The sequence below is a fragment of the Dinoponera quadriceps genome, unplaced genomic scaffold, assembly GCF_001313825.1.
Source record: "Dinoponera quadriceps isolate SergipeBrazil2010 unplaced genomic scaffold, ASM131382v1 scaffold113, whole genome shotgun sequence".
NCBI classification, from domain to species: Eukaryota; Metazoa; Arthropoda; class Insecta; order Hymenoptera; family Formicidae; genus Dinoponera; species Dinoponera quadriceps.
Window position 1 is genome coordinate 480,680 of NW_014554899.1, and position 24,068 is coordinate 504,747.

The 24,068-nt window shown below is 49.3% G+C and overlaps 1 protein-coding gene across 3 annotated transcripts; it reads right to left on the bottom strand.

Moving 5' to 3' along the window:
• Nucleotides 1–320: 320 nt before the first annotated feature.
• On the bottom strand, nt 321–23,602 carry LOC106742636 (NGFI-A-binding protein homolog). 3 transcript variants are annotated; one of them, XM_014615790.1, is made up of 11 exons: nt 22,839–23,602; nt 4,909–5,010; nt 4,544–4,681; nt 4,031–4,350; nt 3,746–3,964; nt 3,058–3,308; nt 2,780–2,882; nt 1,914–1,984; nt 1,405–1,516; nt 1,258–1,314; nt 321–923 (listed from the first exon to the last, which is right to left on the bottom strand). In XM_014615790.1, exons 1-11 carry the CDS (start codon nt 23,134–23,136, stop codon nt 816–818), a joined length of 1,779 nt encoding a protein of 592 aa, XP_014471276.1. In that variant the 5' UTR covers nt 23,137–23,602; the 3' UTR covers nt 321–815. The 3 variants fall into 3 exon arrangements, with proteins under 3 accessions (XP_014471276.1, XP_014471278.1, XP_014471277.1); XM_014615792.1 differs by lacking the exons at nt 321–923; nt 1,258–1,314 and having other exon boundaries at nt 1,411–1,511; XM_014615791.1 differs by lacking the exons at nt 321–923; nt 1,258–1,314 and having other exon boundaries at nt 1,411–1,529.
• Between the last annotated feature and the right edge of the window lie 466 nt (nt 23,603–24,068).

Below are 24,068 nucleotides of genomic sequence, written 5' to 3' on the forward strand. Positions count from 1 at the left end.
TAATTTTCCACTCAACGTAAGCGTTAGATAACACACACGTTATCTTATATTTATATTATTGAGGGCGAATATTGATGTTATAACGTTGAATTATGACGTTGATGTTATGTTACTGTTAATTAGTGTCCACCATCATTATTATATTTTTACACTCGTTACAAGTTATAACTCGCTGAATTTTTCCTGAATGTTTCTTGTGATTAAGGGAGGTGATCGTTTCATCTTTTATATGCAAGATGTGCACAATTAAATATGCAAACATAGGAAGTAATATTTTTACAATTCAAATGAGATGTATGTAAAATCAAAGCCGTACACGATGACGCATAAAAAGACTCTTGTATTTACATCGGTTTACGATATACACTTTGTAATACTATACGTACTTCAGTCGACGATCCTTTTTGATTTAAACGATGTGCTTTTATTCTCTATTGTTTCCTAAAAATGCTCGTAATCGCTAAACAATATCGTGTGGTTGTATCTCGATCCGTATCTCTAGAACTAGATAACAGGCAGCGTCTGGTATGTCTCTCTCTCTCTCTCTCTCTCTCTCTCTCTCTCTCTAGACGCAAATATTTCTGGCACGAACAAAAGGTGAGAGAGCGAGATCCACTCCTCAAAACTTTATAACGATCCTAACGAATAAGTCTCGTCCGCTTATTCTCAGCCGCTGCCGCGCGTGTTCTTGTGCTCGGTACTAAAAGATAAGGATGTTTTGTTCAAACGATCGCGATAACGACGACGACGACGAAAGGGGCGCACCTTCACGTCGACGTAACGTCAATGGTGGCGGTAAACGCTAAGCAATAATATCACAGTGTAGGTTTTTCGTCCGCCGGTTCCTCCTTGATAGGATGACTGCATTCCATTAGCGCGGGATTCGCTACGGCGATTATGTTGTCTCCACGCGAGGCTATTACCTGCGCAACGCAATCATTCACCCGCCGTTAAGTGCCATTGGTAAATATCTGCTGTCTTCGTCATCACTATTTTTCCTATTATGTCGCAAACGAGCGTGTACAGGTTCGTGACTTTACGAGTTTCTTCGCGGAGATCATGCATTATTCAACGGCGATAAAAAAGGAAAGAAAACACCGGGGACTGCGTTGTTTGTCCGGATGAAAAACCTGCTCGATACGCAAGTTCAGTACTTTTTTTTTACAAACGGTTCTAATGTGTCTAAGAAACGACGATGAAAATGATATAAAATTAAAGATGTAACGAAGAACGTATACAGATTCGCTCGATGCTCACCTTTAGATTGAAATCACCTTCCTTGTCGGTGTTATCGGCCTCCGCCTCGTTCGTATCCTAAAACAGACACGAGCCCGATGAGCCGCTCGTCCTCCGATGTGAAAATACAAACGACGCGTGATAGATTGTTTTAGATTTATAGCTTACGTGCATAGACGAAGACTCCTCGTTGGAGAACGAAAACTGGCTGTCCGAGTCGCTGATCTCTTCCACGCTGGCGCTAAACATGCCGTTGTTACTCTTCTTCCTCCAGACTGGACTGAAACATTGAGCTTATTTGAACATCAATATGCACTCATCCGGTACGATAATAATAATGCACTAATATAAATATATGTCATAAACTGATTATAATATAATATTAATATTAATTTTTGTATATATGTTTATATTTATACACACACACGTACATATATATATATATATATATATATATATGATATAATACGTTTTTTTTTCCAATATTAAACATAGGATTTCCTTTCCCGTTGAGAGAGAGAGAGAGAGAATAAACAAATCAAGAAATCAATAAACTGATGTATCTCTAAATTAATTTTATCACCCGTTAACTGTATAATATCGTCGAATAAATCTTGAACGGTAGCTATTAAATCTTCGTAATTGAAAATTTAGTTTCGGTGGATGAGAATAATCACCTGGATGATCTGTGTCTTCTCGTGATGGAATTATTAATGTCCGTGCCGGAACAGCGGAGGTCCAATTCCTCCTGAAACGGTGAACTGCTACAGAGAGTAAAAATGGCAAACCGGATGCGCGTGGGAGAAAGGAAGAAGAGAAAGAGAGTTAGTTAACGGAGCAGCAGATTCAAATGAACATACAAACAGTTTGATAAAATCAAACACGACTTGGGATACCAGGCGCGAAGCGTAGAGTCCGAGCAAGTCGTATCGAACAAGTCAACAGTGGAACGATCGAAAGAACGTTTCCATCGCTGTGTCGGAAAACATGCAATTTTTGGGAGAAAAAACTCCATATCTACTTTCTACAGAAACTCTCATGCTTGTTCTAACTTCATACTCTGCCAATTCAGTGTTCATTCGCGATGTGCGAATTAACGATTCGGCAATAACACGTGCAAGAGCAAGAGAAAAGCGTGAAAGATTCGTCTTCAATTGGAAATATTAATTTTTAAATTGCATTCGTAGAAATAGCAAACGAAATTATCTGGAATCTACAGGATAGAGTGAATAAGACGTAGTATCGTTCCTCGTGATTTTACAGAATGACGCAAGGCGGATTGACAAGCAGCGAGGACCGAACGTGAATCTTGACTCAACTCTTGAGCAATACTTTCGTCAAGCCGTGCACACACCGTGCATTTGCAAGCAACTATACTTGACCTTTTCCGTCCGTTCTCTGTTTTCGCGCAGTTTTCACGATCGCGAGTGCAGGTGGTTAATGCATGGCGGGCGTGTAGTTAGTGATTAGCGACCATGCGAGCGCGCGGCCAGATCAGTGCGATTTATGAGCGGATCTATTTCTGTGGCTGGGGCGATCTAACCTGCGTCGCTTCCTCACCCTCACCCTCCAGCTCGAGCTTCTGGCGTTTCGAGCGTTCACCGTCGGTCTCCTCGCCGTTTTCGCGCGTTCGCGGTACCGACAAGCTGAAATGCAAATCGGTGGAATCCAGTTAGTTGTCGGGGAAAATATCTTGCGCTGAAATAGCGCCGTTTTCGAATCGTTACTGAGAAAAATGTAACGCGTAACAACGACAACGTCGTTGCATGTGGCGCGTAACATCGCAACGATATCGTCGTATGTCCAAGCCGGCGTACTTACTATTGATTCCTGGAGTAATGATAGCCGGAATCCCTAACGACACGACGCGCCAACGGGAACAGCTCGTCTCTCCTGGTGAGGAGGGCAGGCATAAATCTGCAGATCTGCGCTGCCGCTTCGTTCACGGACACCTCGTGCAACGTGAGAGGCTTCTCCGGCTTCCTCTTGCAATCGAATCTGCCGTAAATTGCCGCGTACTTCCGGATCTCGTCCATTTTGCGCGGGTCACTGTCGGACATCGTCATTACCATCTGTAATGCGTCCCAAGTGCAGTTCGCTGTGCTTTAGAATGTCTCACTCGGAAGGAAAGTTTCAAGAACTGTGCCTGAGAATCGGGCGAGCAAAATTCCAATTTGGCGGCGATAGTCTCGCCGGGGACCCAAGCGTAAGGATTTGGATGCAAGGCAGCTAGGTGGAACTTCGCAGGCTTCCACAGATCGTTTTCATCTCAAGTATTCTGAAGTTTACGACCGGAGGAATCCCGCAGGAAATGTATTTCGATCGAGCGACTGGTCACAAATTCATCTCCGTCAATTATTAATTAACGACGTACAAGTGACGCGTGTCGTTTTGCCTCCTATTAAGGAACGCAATTAAAAGCGGTGGTCGCTCACACAGTCCTCGAGGTCTGCCCCGTATTTCAGACACGTCCGACGGCCGACGTCTCGCTTTGAAATTAACGACTCACCTCCAAGTTCCTGCAGAATTTTTTCTTCGCATTGTGCGGCTTGGGATCCATGGGCCTTATGGTAGCGACGAGCCTCTCCGCGGCTTCGGCGAGCCGCTGCACCTGCGTCTGCAGAAGGGCCGGCGTCGGTTGTGTCGGGCTCGCAGGTGCGCCACCGCCGCCTCCGCCGCTCGGGCTCGGCGTCGTGCCGCTACCGCACGAGGACTCGCACGTCCCCACCTGAAATGGGGTCGTCGTAGGTAATCTCGCCGGTTTCTTCCTGACTGATCGTCTCGCTTCCATTACCTGCAGCACGCTGGGACTGTGCGAAGTGGTGTAGGGTAAGGGTGTGTTCGGGCTCGGGCTCTGGCGGAAAGTCGTCGAGGGCGCCGGTGTTGACACGCTGGTGACCGCCGGCACGACCGGGCTGGAGCTTCGGCAGGGCAACGGCGTGAGCGGCACGTGGGGCGTCGATACGTACGGCGTCAACGACGTCTGCGAGGTCGCGGTGAAGCCCGCCGGCAGATTCTGCATCTGCGGCCGCGGACTTGCGCACGCGAAACTCACGGTGGCGGCCGGACTCTTGGCGGCGGCGTTCGTCGGCACCACCGGCGCTTGGAACATCGCTGTGAGACACAGAATTCCTTCACACATAATCGTATGATTCTCGGGGGACGCGCGAATGATCGAATTTCGGGTGAGATGGGGCCGATCGGGATCTCAAGAAGGATTCTCGAAGAGGAGGAAGAGGAGGATACGCGCCGACCGACCCGAGATTTTCAGGGGTTACGACGTAGCACGCAGGTGGTGATACTTTACAAGGATTAGTGAGCCACTCTTGCAGGGCTTTCTGAAGCCTCCTGACGTGCAACGGCTTGCTCGCCATGCCGACCAGTGCCATGATCTCTAGGAACTCCTCCTCACCGGCGTCGCACAACTGCTGCAGGTCGTCGCCTCCTGTTGACATGGCAATACAATACAGTTGAAGGAATGTCATTAAAGGAGGAAAAGAAATAATGAAATCCCGTTAGTTAAATAGGAGAAGGTGGAGAGATTCGATATCGCAGCCGCATCGACGGTGAAACTCGGTATTTCAGAGCAAAATCGAAATATCAAGATTATACCGACAAAGTACTGTCTAAAAGTCGCAACGTGAGCTACGTCCTCGATCTTCGCACTCTTACCCATTTCAAGAAGTGTGTCGTAGTACCCCAGCAATGAGGCGCGCTGCATCACCCTGTACAGTTGCAACTCGGCCTCGTTTTGCGGCACGGACGTCTGCACCACTGCGAATTGCAAAGCGCGTTCGTTAGTAAGGTTTGTTTGGAAATGCCGGCACGCGCAATTAACGGCGACTTCGGCGTTCCATCGAGCAACCGACAATGACGTTTCGTGTCGCAACAGTGACAATTGGCTCATCGCGCAGCTCCGTCTCTGTCTTCGTCCGCGCTCGATAATTAGTACCGACGTAGCGAAGCCAGTCCGTCGGATGCTTTCTGAATTTCTCGGAGTTGAATCTCACTCAAAACAAGCGAAAAGTGCCAGTATTTTCGCTCGAGGCGATAGTGAAAATACTGCCACTCGAAGTCGCAGGAGCGAATGTTTCGCTCAAGCTGAAAGTGGATTCTGACTCCATATGAGTGAATGTTTCAATCAGTAAAATTTCCCACAATGCTGACGATGGAATCACTATGAAAAAAATATTTAGTATTTGTAATTGTAATTGTAAGATTTATAGTCAGGAGAATCATTTTTTTTAGTAACTGTTATTATAATATTGTCATGATAATAACCTTATATGCAAATTGTTACAATTATTTTTTGAATTAAAACCGGAGGAAGATATGGTTGGCTGAAAATAGCTACAATTTTAGTAGTATTTCTCTCAGTGATATGTCAGAATCTCTCTTCAGTTTCTGGAGGAAAATGATCACTTGACGATTCAGAGTGGAGAATTCGCTCTGTGCGAGTGAAAAGTCGCTCGACTCGGCTGCCGCTCTACTTTCCGAGTAAAATTTCCCTCCAAGAAATTTCAAGAGAGTACAAAGAGCCGTGAAATGAATAACCAGTTAGCAAATATCATGGGAATTCTCCCCGAGCACGACTTACGTATTCCACATGCCTGGATTTAGCAATTAAAGCAGAGGAATTTGGGATACTCTTGGACGAAGATATCGTCGCTAATAGCAACTTCTCTAGTATCACCCTCCCACGACGGACATGACCGTCATCCCTCCAGACGGCCATCGGCATCGTCGTGCCGGCACGACAATCGCGCGAATCCAGGCGAGGAGCCAGCCGCCTGAATGTCCGACTAGTTTCTTGCAAATTTCGAGGAACTGCGAGAAAAAGCGACGTGCACACACGTACCGCGTATAAATTAATACCGGTGTGCCGACGTCGGCGGACAGGAGAGAGAGAGAGAGAGAGAGGAGGGCACAGGGTAAGGCCGAAGAAAGAGCGGAGGTAGAAGGAGCGAGAAGGAGAATCAGAGAGAGAGAGAGAGAGAGAGAGAGAGAGAGGGTTGAAAAAAACTGGCCGACGGGTCTTATTACGAGCCCGGGTCCCGGTCTCACGCTCGTGCACGCGGCCTCCTCTCGGGCCCGCGAATAAGTCTCCGCCGATGACGACGACGAGGACGGCGATGGCGGGGTGGCGACTCGTTCCGCGAGATTTTTCTGGCGCGAACCGCGCGACCCGCGAAAAAACGCTCTACGTGAAAGCACTGTGTCTCGGAGTGGCGCGGGTCAGCGGGATCGCGGCTCAGCGGGGCGATAGAAGAGGGAGAGCGGATGAGGAGGGAGAGAAAGGAGCGCGTCAGCGGTGCGCTACTCCCCGTCGTCGCTCGACAGGTCGAACGCGCGATCGTCGCGGACGCATGACATCCGGTCAATATTAGGATTGCGTTTATTTAAACGAAACACAGTTTTCAGACTCTCGGAGAGTATTCAATCGCTAAGAATTCACTTTAGGTCAACGAAGATCCACGCAATAAATTACTAGAACTCGTTTTCGAAAAATAAGTTCTCTCATTGGCCAATCGGCTGCATTCCAAACTGCATTAAGAAAAAATGTGTATGTTCGAACCATTTTGAAATCCAGTCGCCGTTTTCGCGTGAAAAGTCACTGGGATTTCTCCACCGGATTCGGTCATCGCGAGTTGCGACGTGGAATCACCAAAGTTTTCCACGATTCCGTGGAGCGATTTTTGCACCACCGTCGATTTCCGCTTTCCGCCCCGTTTTCATTATTATTGTCGCTCGCAATTTATTTATAATCGCCGTGGCTGACATCTTATTCTCGTTTTCATGACCTTATTAATACCGCGCGTATGTGATATACACGTTGTTGATCACCTACCGAAGCCTGTCATCCGCGCGGCGACACTTCGATCGAGCTTTTGTTAAAAAATAAAACCACGCGCAATCGTCCGCTCGTCTCATCAACTTCACGCCGCATTAACTGAATTTATTAATAATTCCATCCCGCATTTATTTACTCGACCTAAATTGAGGATTGCGCGCCAAGTGCGCTTAGAGGCGCACTCTCAGGATGCGCGAAATACGTCGCGCGACTTGACCGGCTTCATAAATATTCACAATTAACAGGATGCTTCCCTTTTTTTTTACCTCGTTCTTGCTTTATAATTTTTCAAAGAATATCCTAGATGAAAATATTAAAAATTATTATCACACACACATCTGGGATTTCTTTAATCGCTCAATCCCTAAATTTCCAGCCCTTTCATTCCCGAAGAGAATCGCTGAAGTACTCCGACTGTCCGCTACATTGTCGCGTACAATCAAATTAATCCGACCAAATTACCAAATTAATTTCACCGAACGCGTCGTCTTCACAACTCATCAAGCGAAGGAGGAGCTCGCGCCTCGAGTCGGCGGTCACGGGGAAACCCGGGCTTTCAATATCCGCTTCTTTTTTTCTTCACCCGCGTTTCCCGTCCCCGCCTCTTCGAACCTGACGATCGTCACAGGACGATCGAGTTGCGCGTCGTGTACCAGCTCTCACCCCGCTGTATACGCCGGTGTGTATACCTGTGACCGGCGGTGCACGTCGGCGCGGCCTAGGCCGGCGCATTTACATAACGACTTTTTCGGCACGGGGTGGCTCGTTTTTGTCGGCCGGGAACGCGAGCCCCGGAGGCGGAGAGGCCGGCGCGTCGCGACGGCGAGAAAAACCTGATCCCATCGTGGCATCACGGCTCCCTGGGAACCCCCGGGGGCTCTCGTGCCCGCCGCCGCCGGTGGGACGCGTAGATACCCGGGTCGTCCTCACCGTCCTCGTTGTCGTCGCGAACTCGCGCGTTCCCTGTGAGCGACGGTGCGCGACCGGTCGCGCTCGTCCGGCGCTTTTCGCGAAAAAAAGCGCCGGCGGTCCGCCGTGTGCGCGGAGAGAGAGAGCAGAGGGTTGTCGCGCCCGCCGACAGGAGGAGGAAGAAAGAGGAGAAGAGCGAACCCCGTCGCCGATCTCCCGTTGCTCTCGACGTCGTCGAGTGACCGTTGCTTCGCGATTTCAACGATGTATGATTTTGCGATTCTAATGATACGGAGCGGCCATTTTCCACCGATTTTCTGCCGTATACTGAAGGGTTCTGAGTGTTTCGATACGCGCTCGAAATTGAGGAGGATCGATAATACCGCTACTTTTGTTGGGAAAAAATCGCTATTTTGGTACAACAATAAAACAAAGCTACAGCCGAAAATGATTATCACGTTAAAGATATTATGAGTGACAATCGGATAATTATAATTAGAGATACTATGAGGTTAATTAGACTATGGGTGACTCTCACCTAATCCAGATTAAACTAATCGATGAATAATAATAAAAATTGTTAACATTAATTTTTCGTTCCAAAACTTGTCGCCCAAGAAAAAATCTAAAAATCAATCATTTCTATCTGCATTGATGAGATGGAGCAAGACCACTTGCTTTTTGACCCTTTGACCTTTTGACCACTTGCTTTTTGAGGGTGATTTGACCGGCGGTAAACTTAGATCATCGATTAGATTAATCGGAGTTTGGTGGAAATCACCGTATAAGACAGTTTCGAACGAGATTAGCAACTTTTTCACTCGGCGTGGTGTTTCCCCTTCGAAACGGCGTTTAAATCTGTCGGATAACATATCAATTTCGTTCATTTCGTTTTGACAACACCGTATATATTCATCGCTATTATTCGCATGTATCGGATGCACACCCGGAGCTCTTTCGTCCCGCTGCGGCGGCGGCGACGAGAAGGGGAGAGAACGCGAATTCCGAACGCGAGCGGAGGAATTCCCCGCGAATACCGTGCAAAGCGCAGCGCGAGAGTCGCGCCGTGTTGTCGTCCGACAACTCCGCCGCCGTCGGCGGGTTTTACTATTGTTTTCTATCCTTGGATGATGTTTTACGATCATTGTGTCGGGAATTAACCCGCTTGATGGAGATGGAGAAAAACGGGAGACGCGCGCGCGCGCGCGATTCGCAAGGAGAACCAGACTAGACGCGCGGGGTTCCCTCCACCGCCCTCACCGCCACCACCACCCTCTCTCCGGTACAGTCGGACTCCGAAAAAGAAACGGACGTGAAGCCTAAATCAGAAGGCGAATTCTGCGGGTGCACCGATGCGCGCACATAACCGTCATAGTCCGCGTGATGCGACGAATGCGCGCAAGAAGGAGGAATCGCGCGCGCACGATTTAATCGCATACGTTCCCCGTATAATTATAATATCAAAAAGTGAGCGAGCGAGTGAGTGAGTCACGCAGGGAGGTGGATACGCGCGTCGTCGCCGCCTGCTTCGAAAAGCGAAGGGAAAAAAAGGAAAGCAGGACAAAACGAAAGTTCGATCCGCGATTAATGCAAAAGCGAGACCACAACGACGACGACGACGGGGACGACGCCGGCGCGTCGCGGAACAAAAGAAATTTCGCAGAGAGGGCGAGAGAGAGGCAGGGGAGAAAAACGCGAACTTGTTTACCACGTTTGTACTGTGTGTAACTCGATCAATCGATCGGATCGAAATCGGAGAGTTTCGGAGAGAGAAACTCTCTCGCGTCCGGCCGCAGCGCGAAAGAAAAGCGTCTCGAATGGCCCGCCAGCAACGTTCGTCGTCGTCGTCACCACCGGGAGAGAGATTATCCTCACACTTTGGTGCGCGCGACCGGCCGCGCTGATTGCTCGCGGGCACGAGAAAAGGATTCCAGAGGAAATCGCCGTGACGACGTCCCACTGCGCGGGGGGACCGAATTGTCGCCGCGGGAGATGTCGAAGTGACGGCGGCGGCGGGAATTATTGTCGCGACACCGTTATGATAATTCCGCTGAATTCGCGGCTTTCGAGGACGCGCGATTAATCGCGCCGACGACGACGATGGAAACATCGCGCGAGGTCTCCCGCCTCGCGTTCCCCGCGACGACGGAAATCATCGCGGCATAGATGGTATAAAAAAGTAGTATTCATATCTTTATAATACTGTGATTAAGAAGTATCCGAACTTTATTTTTAAAAATCAAAATAACAAATCAATCGTCAAAATTCTGATAGTTTCCTTCGAAGTAGTCCCCATTGCTTGCGACGTATATATGCCAGCGTTTGATCCAGTCCTGGAAATGTCGCTCATACGTGGCAGACGGTATGGCCTTCAGTTCACGCAGCGATTTTTCTTTGACGTCCTCGCTCCGATTTGAAATGCTGTCCGCGAAGTGGTTTTTTCAGTAAGAGGAACAGGAAAAAGTCGCAGGGAGCTATGTCTAGTGAATACAGTGCTTGCGGAGCGACATTCGTTGAGTTTTTTGTCAGAAATTTACGCACAAGTGTCGAGGCATGCGATGGTGCGTTGTCGTGATGCAAAATCCACGAATTGGTTTCCCACAATTCCGGCCGTTTCTTACGGATTGCTTCATGCAAACGCCTCATGACGGACAAGCAGTATTCTCCATTGACTTTTTGACCAGTTGGAAGAAATTCCCGGTGCACAACATTGCGATGATCGGAGAAAACCGTGAACATGACTTTGACTTTTGACCGCAAACGGCTAGTTCCACCACTTAAGCTTAAACCACTCAAACGTATTTGTTTTCGATAAACAATCATCGCCATAAGTTTTTTGCAACATTTTGAATGCGTTTGTGAACGAAATTTCGTTTGCAACGCAAAATTTCCAACAAATTTTTTGCTCCATATTTTTCAACATCGTAAAAATCGCCGCGCACAAAAATCTTCACTGACATAAACAACTGCCACTCTCAAACGACTTGAATGAACGCCGTGATTTTTTCACCAAATGTAAAGGACATGTGTATCAAGTTAAAAAAGCAAACAGATTTGATTTACAGTTTTCCCGCAATTTAAAAAAATAAAGTTCGGATACTTTTTGATCACAGTAGTGTGGCATATTTTATTAGCTACATCTGTAGATAAACTTAAAGCCGAGTCTACGATAAGCGTAGTAAGCTTTAAACCGTAAGAAATCGACCAATCACAATCGATTATTGTATTCACATTCAACCGTGATTGGTCAATTTCTTACGGCTTAAAACTTACTACATCTATCGTAGACTCGGCCTAAAAGCCAAATTAGCGATTGCCGATTGAATTGCGATTGACGATTGTAAAATAAGACATTCTCTGAAGCATTTTTTAAATGGCTGTCACTAATCTTAATCGGTGGTTTTGCTCCAATTGATTGAAAAGTAATCGCCAATCTCAATTTAATCAGCAATTACTAGTGTGATTTGGCTTTAAGACGATCTTAAATATAAAATTTGACTATGAATACCTCTAAATATTGGATATGCGATCAAGGTCGCGGTAAATCGCCGAGATCCCGAAAGCAAGAAGTCAGAGAGGAAGAGAGAGAAACGGAGACTCGACAGCGATGGACCGTGTCAATTTCGTCACGAGTTCGCGCTGTCATTTCGATTACGTCTTCCTCCGGCGAAAGAAGCCGCGCAATGCTCGTGGCAGACGGTGGCCGATGGCTGCGCAGGATTATCGCACGTTTCTTGCGCCGCTCGCGAAAAGTTATCGACAAGCGAGAAGAACAAGCGACGATATATGATCCACGCGGGATTAGCCCCCCCAATTAACGACGACGCGTTCAACGGATCCTGCGAGCTAATTGACACGTTGCGCCGACCGATCGAGTAGATCCAACTTTTCTTTAATGACCGTTGATCGATCTAAACTTTCGATGGTTCTGAAGAAATATTAATATACTTATTTTTAAATTTTATTATACAACGACTCGTGTGTTGCAAGAATTACAACAATTTCGCTCGAAATACGTTATTGCATAAAATTTACGAAAAACTCAACACATCAGTAACTGTTATGATAGCGGAGGGACTGTTTAGACTGGTTTCCAAAGTCTGGTAAGGCGCAATTCGCGCGATTGGCAACGTGTTAACGTCCGACCGACGATTGCCGACGATTGTTGATGCGTCGCTGATGCGAGGTGTACATATCCTCGTTCCCTCACGATCTAAAGAAGACGTGCTTCAGACGCGACTTTTTTCGGGAATTCAGAGTTGATTTTCTCCTTATAGCTAGCTAGTCCGTATCTCATATTAATTGATTGTAACTTTGTCTCGAGGCTCTCAGGGATTGCCAGTGGCGACATGTCAGGGAACTTCCATGAAACTTTCGGAGCCGAGGAGCTCGCGAGCTTGAAATCCCGTCCCGTTTCGCCGGTGCGATCGGGCACCGAAATCGGCTATCGATTCGTACGATGCGAACCGCGCGGAAACGAGAGCGAGTTCTCTCGCGGAGAGAACACCGACGGCGATCGCGTATAACCGGGGAGGTGTACGAGATATAGGTGGACGGGAAAGGAGAACGAAAAGAGATAATGGGGCGGAAAAGGAAAAGGAGAGACGCATGTGGCAGAGGGAGTAGGCAAGGGGTTGAAGGAAGCAAGACGGGAGGGCGAAGAGGTCAAGACGGAGGAGAGAGATGTGGGGTAGACGGGGGCGGGTTAGGCGCCCGGGACACGGGCGATGAAACCAAGAAGGTTCCGTGGAGCGTTGAGGGGTGGACGGAGGGGGCAGAGGCAGGGGAAGTTAGTGGTGCACGTTCTTTGTCCGATACTTCACGGAGAACGAACGGAACGGCTCTCCTCCGCTGCCTCTTTGGCCGCGCAAAAACGAGTCTAGTTTCTTAGGAGCGCGCGTTCCCCGTTCTCTCTCTCTCTCTCTCTCTCTTCTTCTCTGTTCTCCTCTCCTCTCCTCTCCTCGACGCGATGCGGCGCGGCGGCGGTTAGTATTTCGCTTTTTGCCGGCATTGTAATCAAGGAAGGGTTAGGTGAGTTTTTGTCGCCCCGCGCGCCCGCCGCGAGCTGCCCCCTCCCTCCCCCCTCGCCGTTCCCGGGCCTGGACAAAACACCGGGCAGATGGACTGACTCGCCGTCGTTCGGATCTTTCCCTCCCCTCCAGCCCCCGTCGTCGTCCTCCCTCCTCGCCGCTTCTCGCGGACTGCTGCTCCTCGGGCTCGCTCCTTATCCTTCCTTCGCGTCCTTTTACCCCGCTCTCCGTTGCAGCAGCCCTCCACACGCCGACCCTCTTTTTATGCTCAGTGTGCCACTTTGCACCACCCCTCGCGCGCGCCTGTCGTTCCTTACCCCCCTCTGCCTTCTCTTTCTATCTTCGTTTCTCGTGTTTCTCATATCTTCATGTATCTTCTTCTTCGTCTTCTTCTCCTTCAAATCTCCTTTTCTCTTCTTCTTTCTCCTTTTTGGCTCCCTTCATCGCCTCCTCAAAGCGCGCCTCAAAACTGCCCTCAGAACGATCGACGATGTGCGGCTCACCCCTCGAAAGACGAAAGAGAAGGAGGTTTCGCTCGATCAGCGAGAGTCGAACGCGATATGAATGAAGCTCGATCGTCCGTTTGCAGGGTGGTTTCGTCGAAAGCGCCGAAAGATCTCCCAATGGAGGTCGTTCGAAATCGTCATCGGTATTGGTGGAGTGAGCGACGTTAAGTCCCAAAGGGTGCGGCCCAAATCCCAACCCCTCGGCGAAGGGTGAGCCCTACTCTCTGTGTGTGGTTCCGCGATTCCCGTTGGGAGGTCGGTCGATTTCCTCACCGGGGGTACGACTCGCGCCATTTTAAGGGCACCATCGTCGAGGTATGTGTTTTATTCACATCGAATTCGGCCAAATTCGAAGAATCGATGCGAATTTCCGTCGCGACAAGTAACGTCGAGAGAACGAGGAATAAAGTAATTCGCGCGAAAGGCAACAGACTCATTCTGTTTTAACCACAATATTAATTATCGTTACGGTATCGTTGCGTTGCCTTTCTACCATATATTATATCTACGCAACGACAACGTAACGGCATTGCTGTGAAAAGTTACAAAACATAGACCCACAAGATTCACTTCATGGAGAGCGTAAGTCTCCAAAGGCGGTGATTGTTAAAAAACTACAAACTGTTGTCCCTAATAAATCAAATCAAGTTTTCAAACCACCCTCCGTAAGACCGTTGTTACGCATATCGGTAATTTATAGTGACAGCGTGCAACGTTTCTTATTGACTCTGAGACACGCAAGTGCGTAAAAAGATCGATGACCTCAACGCTGAGGTAGAAGACGCGCGATAAAATAACAAAGGAATTTAGAGGTCAAATTAACAATATCGGGCCGCGAAAACATCGGGACAAAAAGTTATGCGACAAGTTCATTAGAATGCAAACGATTTTCGGGACATCTCAGAAACGATCGCGAATGTTGAATCTGTCACTCAATACGATCGACTTCTTGTCTCTCGTAAATGTCGCGTGATTGAACAATCGACACGCGAAAAAACGAGCGAATTGTGATAATTATGCGATTACACTCGATCGTTCGACTCGTGTGCGTTCATTTCGCACTGAAAACGTAACTTTCCCCGAGACAATGTCCGTTCCATTAAACACAAGTGCTTTCGCCCCAGAATTTCACATAGACAATGACGGGATATTTTCATTTAAATGAAAATGTTATTGAGAGACCGTGAAAAACCAGTTTCCCACAGATCATCCTCTGAATAAATGTCTTTTTTTTTACGGAAGACCCTTTTTCGACCGTGGAAGCGAAAGGGTTGGCCGCGCGACCGAGGGGTCTCTTTTTTCAGTAGACGAGCTCATCACCTGCGGGAAGCAATCGACGTGTCCATTGTCAACGTTAATCTGTATCCACACCTGTAGTGAGACCGGCGGTCAACTAGACGGTGCAGCGATCGTCCAAGCTCGAAAACGAGTTTTCTCATTGGACCATCATTTGCGATCCGAACTGCATCGGAAAAAGAAAATGTTCGAAGCCGTTTCGAAAGCCAGTGTACATATCCTGATGACGGCTGTGAGTAAACGGTATCCCGTAACTCGCGCGGATCGCAGACGCAACGAGAAACAACGAATCGGACAGATTCGCCTCGGGTAATCGCGTTATTATTATCCGTCTTCCCCTCCGTTATCCTTCTCGCGTGGGAAGCTAGCGAGACCCTTATCGGGACGACGAACGGTGAACGAGTCGGAGGAAGCGTTCGCGATCGTGGGACTGCTCTGTCGAAAGGACACCGTCGTCGTCCTTCGCGCCGCGACGTGAGCGCGAATGTCTTCGCGTGTGACTCATGCAGATCGTGCAGCGGCCCCGAGGATAGAACGATAAAAAGTTGCCCCCGTCGTCGTCGCGGGGGCCCCCACGGTCGCAAAAAAGTCGAAAGAACGTCCTCCATGGTGGAGGCAAAAACTCGCCGAGAAAGGAGCGGCGTGAGAGACGGGAAGGAAGAGAGGAGGGAGGGAGGGAGGGAGGGAGAGAAAACAGGAGCGCGCCGCCAGAGTTCCTCTCCCGAGGTCTCAGCTCCTTTTTTTCCCCGCCTCCTTCCTCCGGCTCGATTGTTCTTTTTTTACCTCTTCTTCTCTTCATTTCTTTTTCCTCGTGCTTAGTTCGCGCTATCTCGCGCCGAAGGGGCGACGACACGCATACGATATGCGTCGGACGCCGGGGGTCATCGGATGGATGACGGAGACCGAAGACAGGTACGTAGGGACAGGGCGCGCGGGCGCAACCATCGCCCTTCCGGATTATCATTTGGAACAAAAAATGCGGACGAACGGGGAGACGCCGTGTGTGTGCATGCGCGCGTGGTGAGAGAGAGAGAGAGAGAGACACACAGAGGCTCGCGCGAGCCTTTTAATTTATTCGCGCGCCTCGACGCACTCCTGTGGGAACGCGGCTTCGAGAAACGCAAAAGAAACGGGCAAGGCGGTGACGAGAACAAGGGATGAGCCTCACCTGTCATTTGCATACTCGAGCGGACGAACGCACTCGCCCGCAGCCGTATCTATCGCGATCCCCGATGGCTTTCGCCATGTAAAAACGCTCAATTTGGTTATCTTATGCGGGGAGGAATGCGTCTCGCGCGTCGCGATTGACGAGCGGGTGGCTGTTGCGAAATCGTCAAGTCGCCTCATAAATTTGACGCAATGTAAAATGGCGACATGGAATTGCCCCCCAACCCCAGACTCCTGCATCCAGAGGCTTCGCTTTCGCCTAACTGAAAACAATCAGGGATTCAAAGAAGTGAAGTCTTTTGCTAGTGGTTCTCGAGGGTCCCTCAATCACAGGACTCAATCACAGGACAGAAAGAGAGGGACCCTCAATCACAGGACAGAAAGAGAATTTTCAAACTTTTTTGTTAGTAACTCTTTAATAAACAAAGACCGACCGCTAAAACTTTTTGATTGTTACTATATATTTGATAACATACGTGAATATTATCGGCGAAGTGTCCGTTAATATAAATAATTACCGAAATTGAGAGATATCGATAAACATAAAAGTAAGACCGGTGTCTCAGGAAAATATCGAATGCTTTCACTGCGATAAGAATCGTTCGGGAAACAAACGGACTCCCACGGCCCCGTCGTTGAAAAAGGGTGATGAAACCGTCGGGCGTTTCTCGCAACGGTTGGTCAGCACAAGGTGAACAAACGAAAGGAGGAGTACCGCGTACTCCGTCGGTCTTTGTCCGAGTGCCGCGCGAGCCCATTCATACGTTCGTCTCTCGAATTAAGCGTTCATTCTGCCCAGCCACCCACCCGTCGGCCTATGCGCGATCGTATTCAGATTAGGTCCGCGGGTGCGTTTAATTCGGGATCCGCGAGCCCGATCTCGTCCACCGGGCGTAAACGCACACAAAACCCACGGTGAATCGGAGGAGCTGCCAGGGTAAGCAGCTGCGTCCCCGGCATTGCGTGGCAGCCAGGAACGCGAACCATTATCCTGTCGCGCAAGATCACGCGCCTCGTCGCGATCGCATTATCAACGACGAGACATCGCGAAACCGGATGAAGAGTCGCGCAGGGAAGGAAACAACTCCGTCGGTACAACTGAATTTTCCGTGGGCGACAAAAGCCCGTTTGTCGGAACGGAAAGATTCCTGTCCAGTCAATTGCTCTCGGTTGTTCCAACCGAATTTTAACGCGGCTGAATCTTCACACGAATCTGTTCAGTTGCAGTAATAGAGATATTATCTGCTCCTTTAAATTCGGTTGCAGTTGAACTGAAATTTTTTCCGTGCAGAGCCCAAGTTCGTGCCAACCCCTTTAGGAGCGAATTTATTGAAGTCAGGAGAAACTGATTTCATTTAAATACGATATAAGTGTGAACTGTCGATTATACGACGATATATGGCGAGATTTTTTTTTCCTTGTTGCAGAGCCTTGTGGTGAATATTTGCTCACTGTATAATAATCATTAAATACCAATAGAATAGCGATATTTTGATTTTTGAATAGTCACACTCGACTTGGAATTGAAATCAGGAGGAGAGTTCGAGTGACGAGAGAAGGATGTAATCGAGAAACTATTACAAAATCGCCGGTACGAGCGTCATTAGAGCGAGACAGTTATTCCTGCACACAAAAATGGCAGTAAAGCGGCAAACGATAAGGTGAAAATATTAATGACCACCGAGCGAACGGCCGTAATGAGCGCAATAAGCGTCAGACGCGATTCGGTCGACTATGCTAAACACGGTCAGCGGAACTTTCAAGCCGTTCGCATGTAAAATACGATGCACTAAGTTGCCGTGAGACTATTAACGTTTCCGGGACGCGTTGTGATTGCACGCGAGACTTCACCGAGCAGTTACATAATGAGAAATTCGATTGTCAGTCATCGGGATTCAATTATTCGACGTTGTACATTAAATTTCTCTGAAGCCCCAGCATTTGCCAGGCTCGAACTCACTTTCTAATCGTTCTCATCGTATTTTGATAGGCACATACATTATTATCGTTGATTACTCCGTACTAATTCGCCGGCAGAAGAACTTGAAATATCGCATCATATTCAGACACGGTGGAAACGATTAGAAAAGAAACTAAATATTTTGGCCTTTTATTGAAACATAATTCAATGGCTGCAAAACCCCTCTGTAAAATCGAATCTCGTCAAAGCAGCAACGCGTACTACCGACTTTAGATTATTTTAATGCATGCCGCGTGACATATGTAACAATGTCCGATGCGAGCGGAAACATTATCTGGAACAATCGGCCGGAACAATGGAAGCAGGTGTCTCGCGAAATCTTCGTCGGATCCCGATTTAAAAAGTTGCCAGCCGAAAGGTGCCAGCGCGCGCGCGCTCCAACTTTTTGTTCCCCCGGCTGTTTTATGAGCAACGATAATGAAACGGCATTGAGTACACTTGGCGAGTGTATTATTTAATGAAGGTTAAAACGTGTAGCACTCTTCCGATCGGAACGTAATTACGAATGCGCGGACACGTTTGTCGGCGCGATTAACCGCATCGCGCGCGCGTTCAGCGCTACCCTCCGCGTCCCCCTTTCTCTCTTTTATAGAAACTCGCGTGCATCGGCGGCGACCGGTAGCGACGACGATGACGCCGACGGCGGCGGCGGTGCAAATTTTCTGTCGTTGTAATGTGTAACATGAGGGAGAGAATGCGAGCGAACGTGGCGAGAGAGAGAGAGAGAGAGAGAGAAAGGGTTGAAGAGAAAGAGAGAGAGAGAGAGAGAGAGAGAAAGAGAGTGGCCGGCCGAGCTCTCTCGTGTCCGACGCAAAAAAGCTACGCTCGTCAAGTTTTCTTAAGCGCGAGAGCGCGAGCACACGGCAAACTTGCCGCAAAAAAGCGAGAGCTTTTTCGCCGTGCATCGGCGCGAGCGCCGGCATCGACAGAGAACCCCTTTTTATCCCTTGTAAAATGTACAATGTCGCCTATCAGACCGCCGTGTAGTAATAACGCGCGCACGATCACGATAACAACTTCGGCCTCGCTCGGTGACGGTTGCACGTGGTGAGAGCGTTTCGTTCGTGCACGGAATAATGCTAATAAAATAATGGTGGCGATTAATTGACGAAGCGCACGCGCTACAAGGAATAACGCGATAAGCGTGATGTCGAGTGATAATTTGAAAACGACCTCTGATCAATGTTAGTTAAAGCGGCCGTCACAAAGAGTCGACGACAGAAAAGCATTTCTTTCTTCTGCGAATTATGCGCGCGAATCGGCGACTTTCGATCGGTTGCGGAATCCGCTGCAAAAAAATGGTCCGCGCAGAGCAGAAGAAGAATGCAGACCGAACCAATCGCGATCGTGTCGCTAATGTCGCCGGCAAAACACACCGGTCTCAACGTCCGCTCGAACACCTCGCTATCGATTTCTACGTTTTACCGTCCTCGCGCGTTACATGATCGATTTCCCGATTTGTAAGAGCGTCGCGAACGCTTTCCACATTTCGGCGAGATCGCATGCAAAAAGCGCGCGGGAAAAGAGATAGACAGAGAGAAAGAGAGAGAGAGAGAGAGAGAGAGGGAAAGAGATCGAGAGATCCTCTTGCAACGAGCGGCTCTTTCTGTCGCAATTTCGCCTTTCGCAGAAACGTCGCGAGCAAAACAGCGCGCTTTTTTGCCGCCTACATCGTCGCCGTCGTCGGCGGCGGTGGTCAACGCGCTTACGCGACCACGCCACCCCGAACCGGCCGCTCGTAAGAAACCAGCAAAAACGCAATGTGCAATAGTTGCGCGCCGGCCGCGCTGGCGGAAGAAACGACGAGTTTTTGCGCGACGCGCCGTTTCTTGCCGGTTCCGTGAGTCATGCCGCGCATCGCGAGTAGACAAAGCAAGACTTACACACAATGAGAACGCTTGTGATCCGGAGGCGCCCGAGTGTCGATTAGATCGACGGTATCGACCGAGTGACGCGCCGAAACCCTCGATATCGAGTACCGATCGATCGATCGATCGGTCGACGTCGAGGGCCCATTGGATGATCTCGATGGCATCGAGAGTATCCGGTGCAAAGCACGAAATATATAAATATATATATATATAAACTTCGCAGTTCCGCTCTCAACAATGTGAACAAAAGTTCGATAAAAGTGTGTTTCTCTCTGACGGATAAAACGCGTCGCGTTTTACAGCTCGTCGAGAGAGAGACACATATCTCCGGCGGGGTGAAAAAAATCTTATCTTTTTAATGATTACGTTCTCCTGCTGTTTACTAATCATTTGCTCCGCTTGCTCCGACTTTGTCACTGCGCGTCGCTGTCGGAGCTGATAGGAACGGTAAACATTTCCTGCAAAAAGCGCGGGTTACACGGGTTACGCGTCGCGTTCACCACACACACCACATGCGGAACCTGCTGCTTCCGTTAAAAATTACGTCGCTTTCGTTTTAACGCGGTCGAAAGGTAATTACCTCTCTCTCATCGAGAGAGCAGTCCGTGCCGATTCTCGAGGCGTAACGTCGCCTAAGCGGCCGGTCTGCGTCAGTTTCGCTGACCAATGGAAAATTGGGAAAATTACGAGGGAGTAATTTCGCGATGGAACGCTTCTCCGAGACACGAAGAGAGGGAAGGAGAGCGAGCGGTCCGCGCGGCGAGTCCCTGAAGAATTTCCGAAACGAGCGACGATATCGAACTCGCTCGGCTGTGTTTTTGTCGCGATGCACCGCGCGAGTCGTCGGCGGTGAAACGCCCGGAGTAGACGAAGAGCCCCGGCCGCAGTTTCGTCGAGATATGTGGAGGAAGAAAAATCATGTTTTTCTGGCGCGCGAGCTGTGCGCTTTTTGTCGCCGGCATGACTCATCCAGTTCCTCGACGAGAAAGGGAGAGAGATAGAGGGAGGGAGAGAGAAAGAAGAGGAAGGAGAAAGAGAGGCGCACACACAAAAGCGCGATAGCCCATGGTAACTCTTCGGTCGAAACTTCTTCGCTTCGCCGGGAGGTAACTGCTGGCGATTACGTTTCTTGCGTAAACTTGCTGGGACCGCTGCTGTGCGAGAACGCATTCGCCACCGAAATGCGACCCGTGCCCGCTTCTCACAGGAACGAACTCGCGGATACACGAGACGCTCGCTTGCAGTAGCGGTCGATCCGCTAAATGCGAAGAAATGAACCGAACTCGCGAAGCGCCTTATATCAAAATTCACGCGCGGCAAACGGCGATCCGGGGAGCCGCTCTCTCGCTCTTCCGTTCGACAAACGAGGCCGGCGAATACGTCCCGAGTCAGTCTGCACGCGGCTCTCCCGAGTGGGGAAAAATCTCATCCCCCCTAATTGGGGCGATTGTTTCTCGCGCGTACGTGAGAAACTGGATTGGAAAATATATTCGTGTGTACGGTATTCATGAAAAAAAAAAAAGAAAAAAAAATTAAAACCTCTCTTATATAAATACGTGTGAGAGATAAAATTAGAGAGGTACCTGTTACTTTGATTATGCATTATGCAAGTGTGAGTAGGAAGCGATCGTCAAGGGTAACGTTTATATTCGCCGGATAGGGCATTCCCAGTAGACTGGACGTAATTAAATCGACGCGCGATTTCATACCTATCAGTTCGCATGAAATCGATGGGCTGCCGCCTATAAATCGAGCGTAGGTCCGCGCGCGTGCATGCGTGCGTTACACAGTGCGTTTTCAACTAACGTAACGCAAAAAGCAGCCGAGAGACAATCGACCCGTAGGACACCTCCATCTGTGAATCGACTCGTTTTAAAACGCACCGACGTAACCGGCTTTTTTCATCGCCCAGGGCAGAGAGCGTTCATACGCATATATACGCACTTTCAAGTACCGTTTTAAACACCTTTCACACCTAAACCGGGTACGCTAACGGCCGCTTTTTGCCGTGTTTAGGCTAAAGGGTTAGGTTAGATCACCTGCAATAAACCATACTGCTGATGGTTTACGGACTTACGAGCTTCTCTATGCCGACTTTTAACGGTAAAATCGTTGACCCAGAAGACACGTCAACGGCCGGAAAATCTCAAGGAGTGTGCCGTCCGATTTTCACGTCGAAAATATTCATCTTCTTGATAAATATCTCGCACGTTCTATCCTCGTCGCACGTGTAGCATAAAATTGTAACATTGCCTTAGATATCGTTTAAATTACGAATTTCATTGCCGGAGCAAAAGACGTGGAAAAGGAGATCGCATAACACCGCGCCACCCACGCGATCCGGTGTCGTAAAGGGATGAAGAGCGAATCGCGTAAACATCACGTCAAAAGAATCGCAAAAACATAACTCCGTAAAACCGAACGAAAATTCGCCAAAACGCTGCCGCTCTCGATCCTGGTAAAGCCCGTGTCCAAGTAAGTATCGCAGGTTGAGGATTGTAATTTGGCCAGTCAGGACGAATAAAGCGAGTCAAGATCGAAATTAGCGGAATTAATTAAACTCTATCTCTATTCAACTTTCAATCCCAATTCTTTGTAGCTATACACTTTCCGAGCTATCTCGTTATCTAATCTTTCTATTTCTTCTCCTTTACACCGATTGTCGAACATGTATCTATTTCATTTATAACGCAGAAGTTTAATCTAATGCAACTATAAAGAACAGATCTCTAGGGTGACCACCAAATTGATTAATCCAATCGACAATTGAAAATTGCTGTCAGTGAAATATTATTTGTTCTATCTTGCTAACACAGATGACGATTATCAACTTTTTGATTATCGTTGAATAATAAATAGCAAAACAGACGATTGACATCAGAAATTCCGGTTATTATTCATCGGTCAGTTTTTTACTCCGATTTTGGTAAAAGTCACACCCCTGAGACTGAACTTGATCGTGACAGAAGCATTAACGTAAGACCGGCTTACGTGTGCCGTTGACGTTCCTGCTGAGTATCCTGGGCACAGGGGGGACCACGCCGGCCGGCTGCTGATGGTTGCTGGACGGGTTGCTGGCCACCACGACGACGGACGAAGGATTCTGCGGGACGCAGGCTGTGGACGCGAGCGTCGCGGCTGCTCCACCGGCAGCGGCGCCGTTACCGGTCGCCGCGGTCACAGGGTTGCTCGGCGTCGAGGGTACCGGCGACGGCGTCCCGACACCTCGCGCCGTCGCCGGGGTCTCTTCCGCGGTCGGAGCACCGACGACCACCCGCGCGACGTCCATCGCGGTCACCGGTGCTACCTGGTGCAGCAGCACCCGTTCACGGTACCGCCGCGGAGACCTTCCAGGTCGTCCAGGCGCGCCGCCGGCAGCATCCAACGAGGCGCATCCGACTGCGCTTTATCTCAACGCCCGAACTCGAGGAGAAGACCGCTGACGACGACGGGGACGGGGGAGCGCGAACGTTCGCGATTCGCAGGCAGCCGAATTTCGAAAATGGCGGCGATCCGTGCGCTACCGCGCCGCGCGAATCATCGATCTCGATCGCGCGCGCTGACACGGCTGAAGAGCGAGGGTCGCAAAGAGACGCGACTGAGATATCCCTTTCACCCGAGGTTTTCTTCCAGCGGCCGGAAAACGGAGATGCGACGGTATCAAGAGCGCGACGACTGGCGCGAAGATGTAGCGGCGAAGAGGTCGTTGCGACAGACAGACAGACGGACAGGTAGGCAGCGACGTGTTTCGAACGCTGGCGCGGCGAACATTGCGCGCGGCGCGGCAAATACGCTGCGTGTCTTTCGCGTCTCGCCCCCACTACTCGAGGAGGCGCCACTGTTCGACGACGGGAGCGCGCGCGGCACCGCCGAAAGCCCGCCGCCGGTGTATATGTGTGTATGTGTGTGCGGCGAATTTTTATTATTCGTTTTTGCGATAGTTCTTGCACCGGCAAAGGGGAAAACAGACGAAGGGAGCGACGGTAAATAGACGCGTAAGGCGCGCGATGGTAAGTCTTATACTTGTTCTATTAATATCGCTCGCAAAATCATCTTCCGTGCCGCGTATAACCTTCCTGATTATAATGTTTTTCTCTCTCTTTTTTCTTTTATCCTTTTGACAAAGTAGACTCGGATCCCCCCGTGAAAGGAATGGCACGGTCGGAAGGAAGAGCGCGGAAACTGGGACAGCCTGCGCGCCAAGGACGGTACATAGTAAAC

Excerpts from the sequence above, each read along its gene's own strand:
- LOC106742636 (XM_014615790.1), bottom strand. The coding sequence starts at position 23,136 with ATGGACGTCGCGCGGGTGGTCGTCGGTGCTCCGACCGCGGAAGAGACC. Across the intron at positions 2,883-3,057 it reads CATTACTCCAGGAATCAATA|CTTGTCGGTACCGCGAACGC; the intron begins GTAAGTACGCCG and ends TTTGCATTTCAG. Across the intron at positions 924-1,257 it reads AAGGTGATTTCAATCTAAAG|GTAATAGCCTCGCGTGGAGA; the intron begins GTGAGCATCGAG and ends TGCGTTGCGCAG.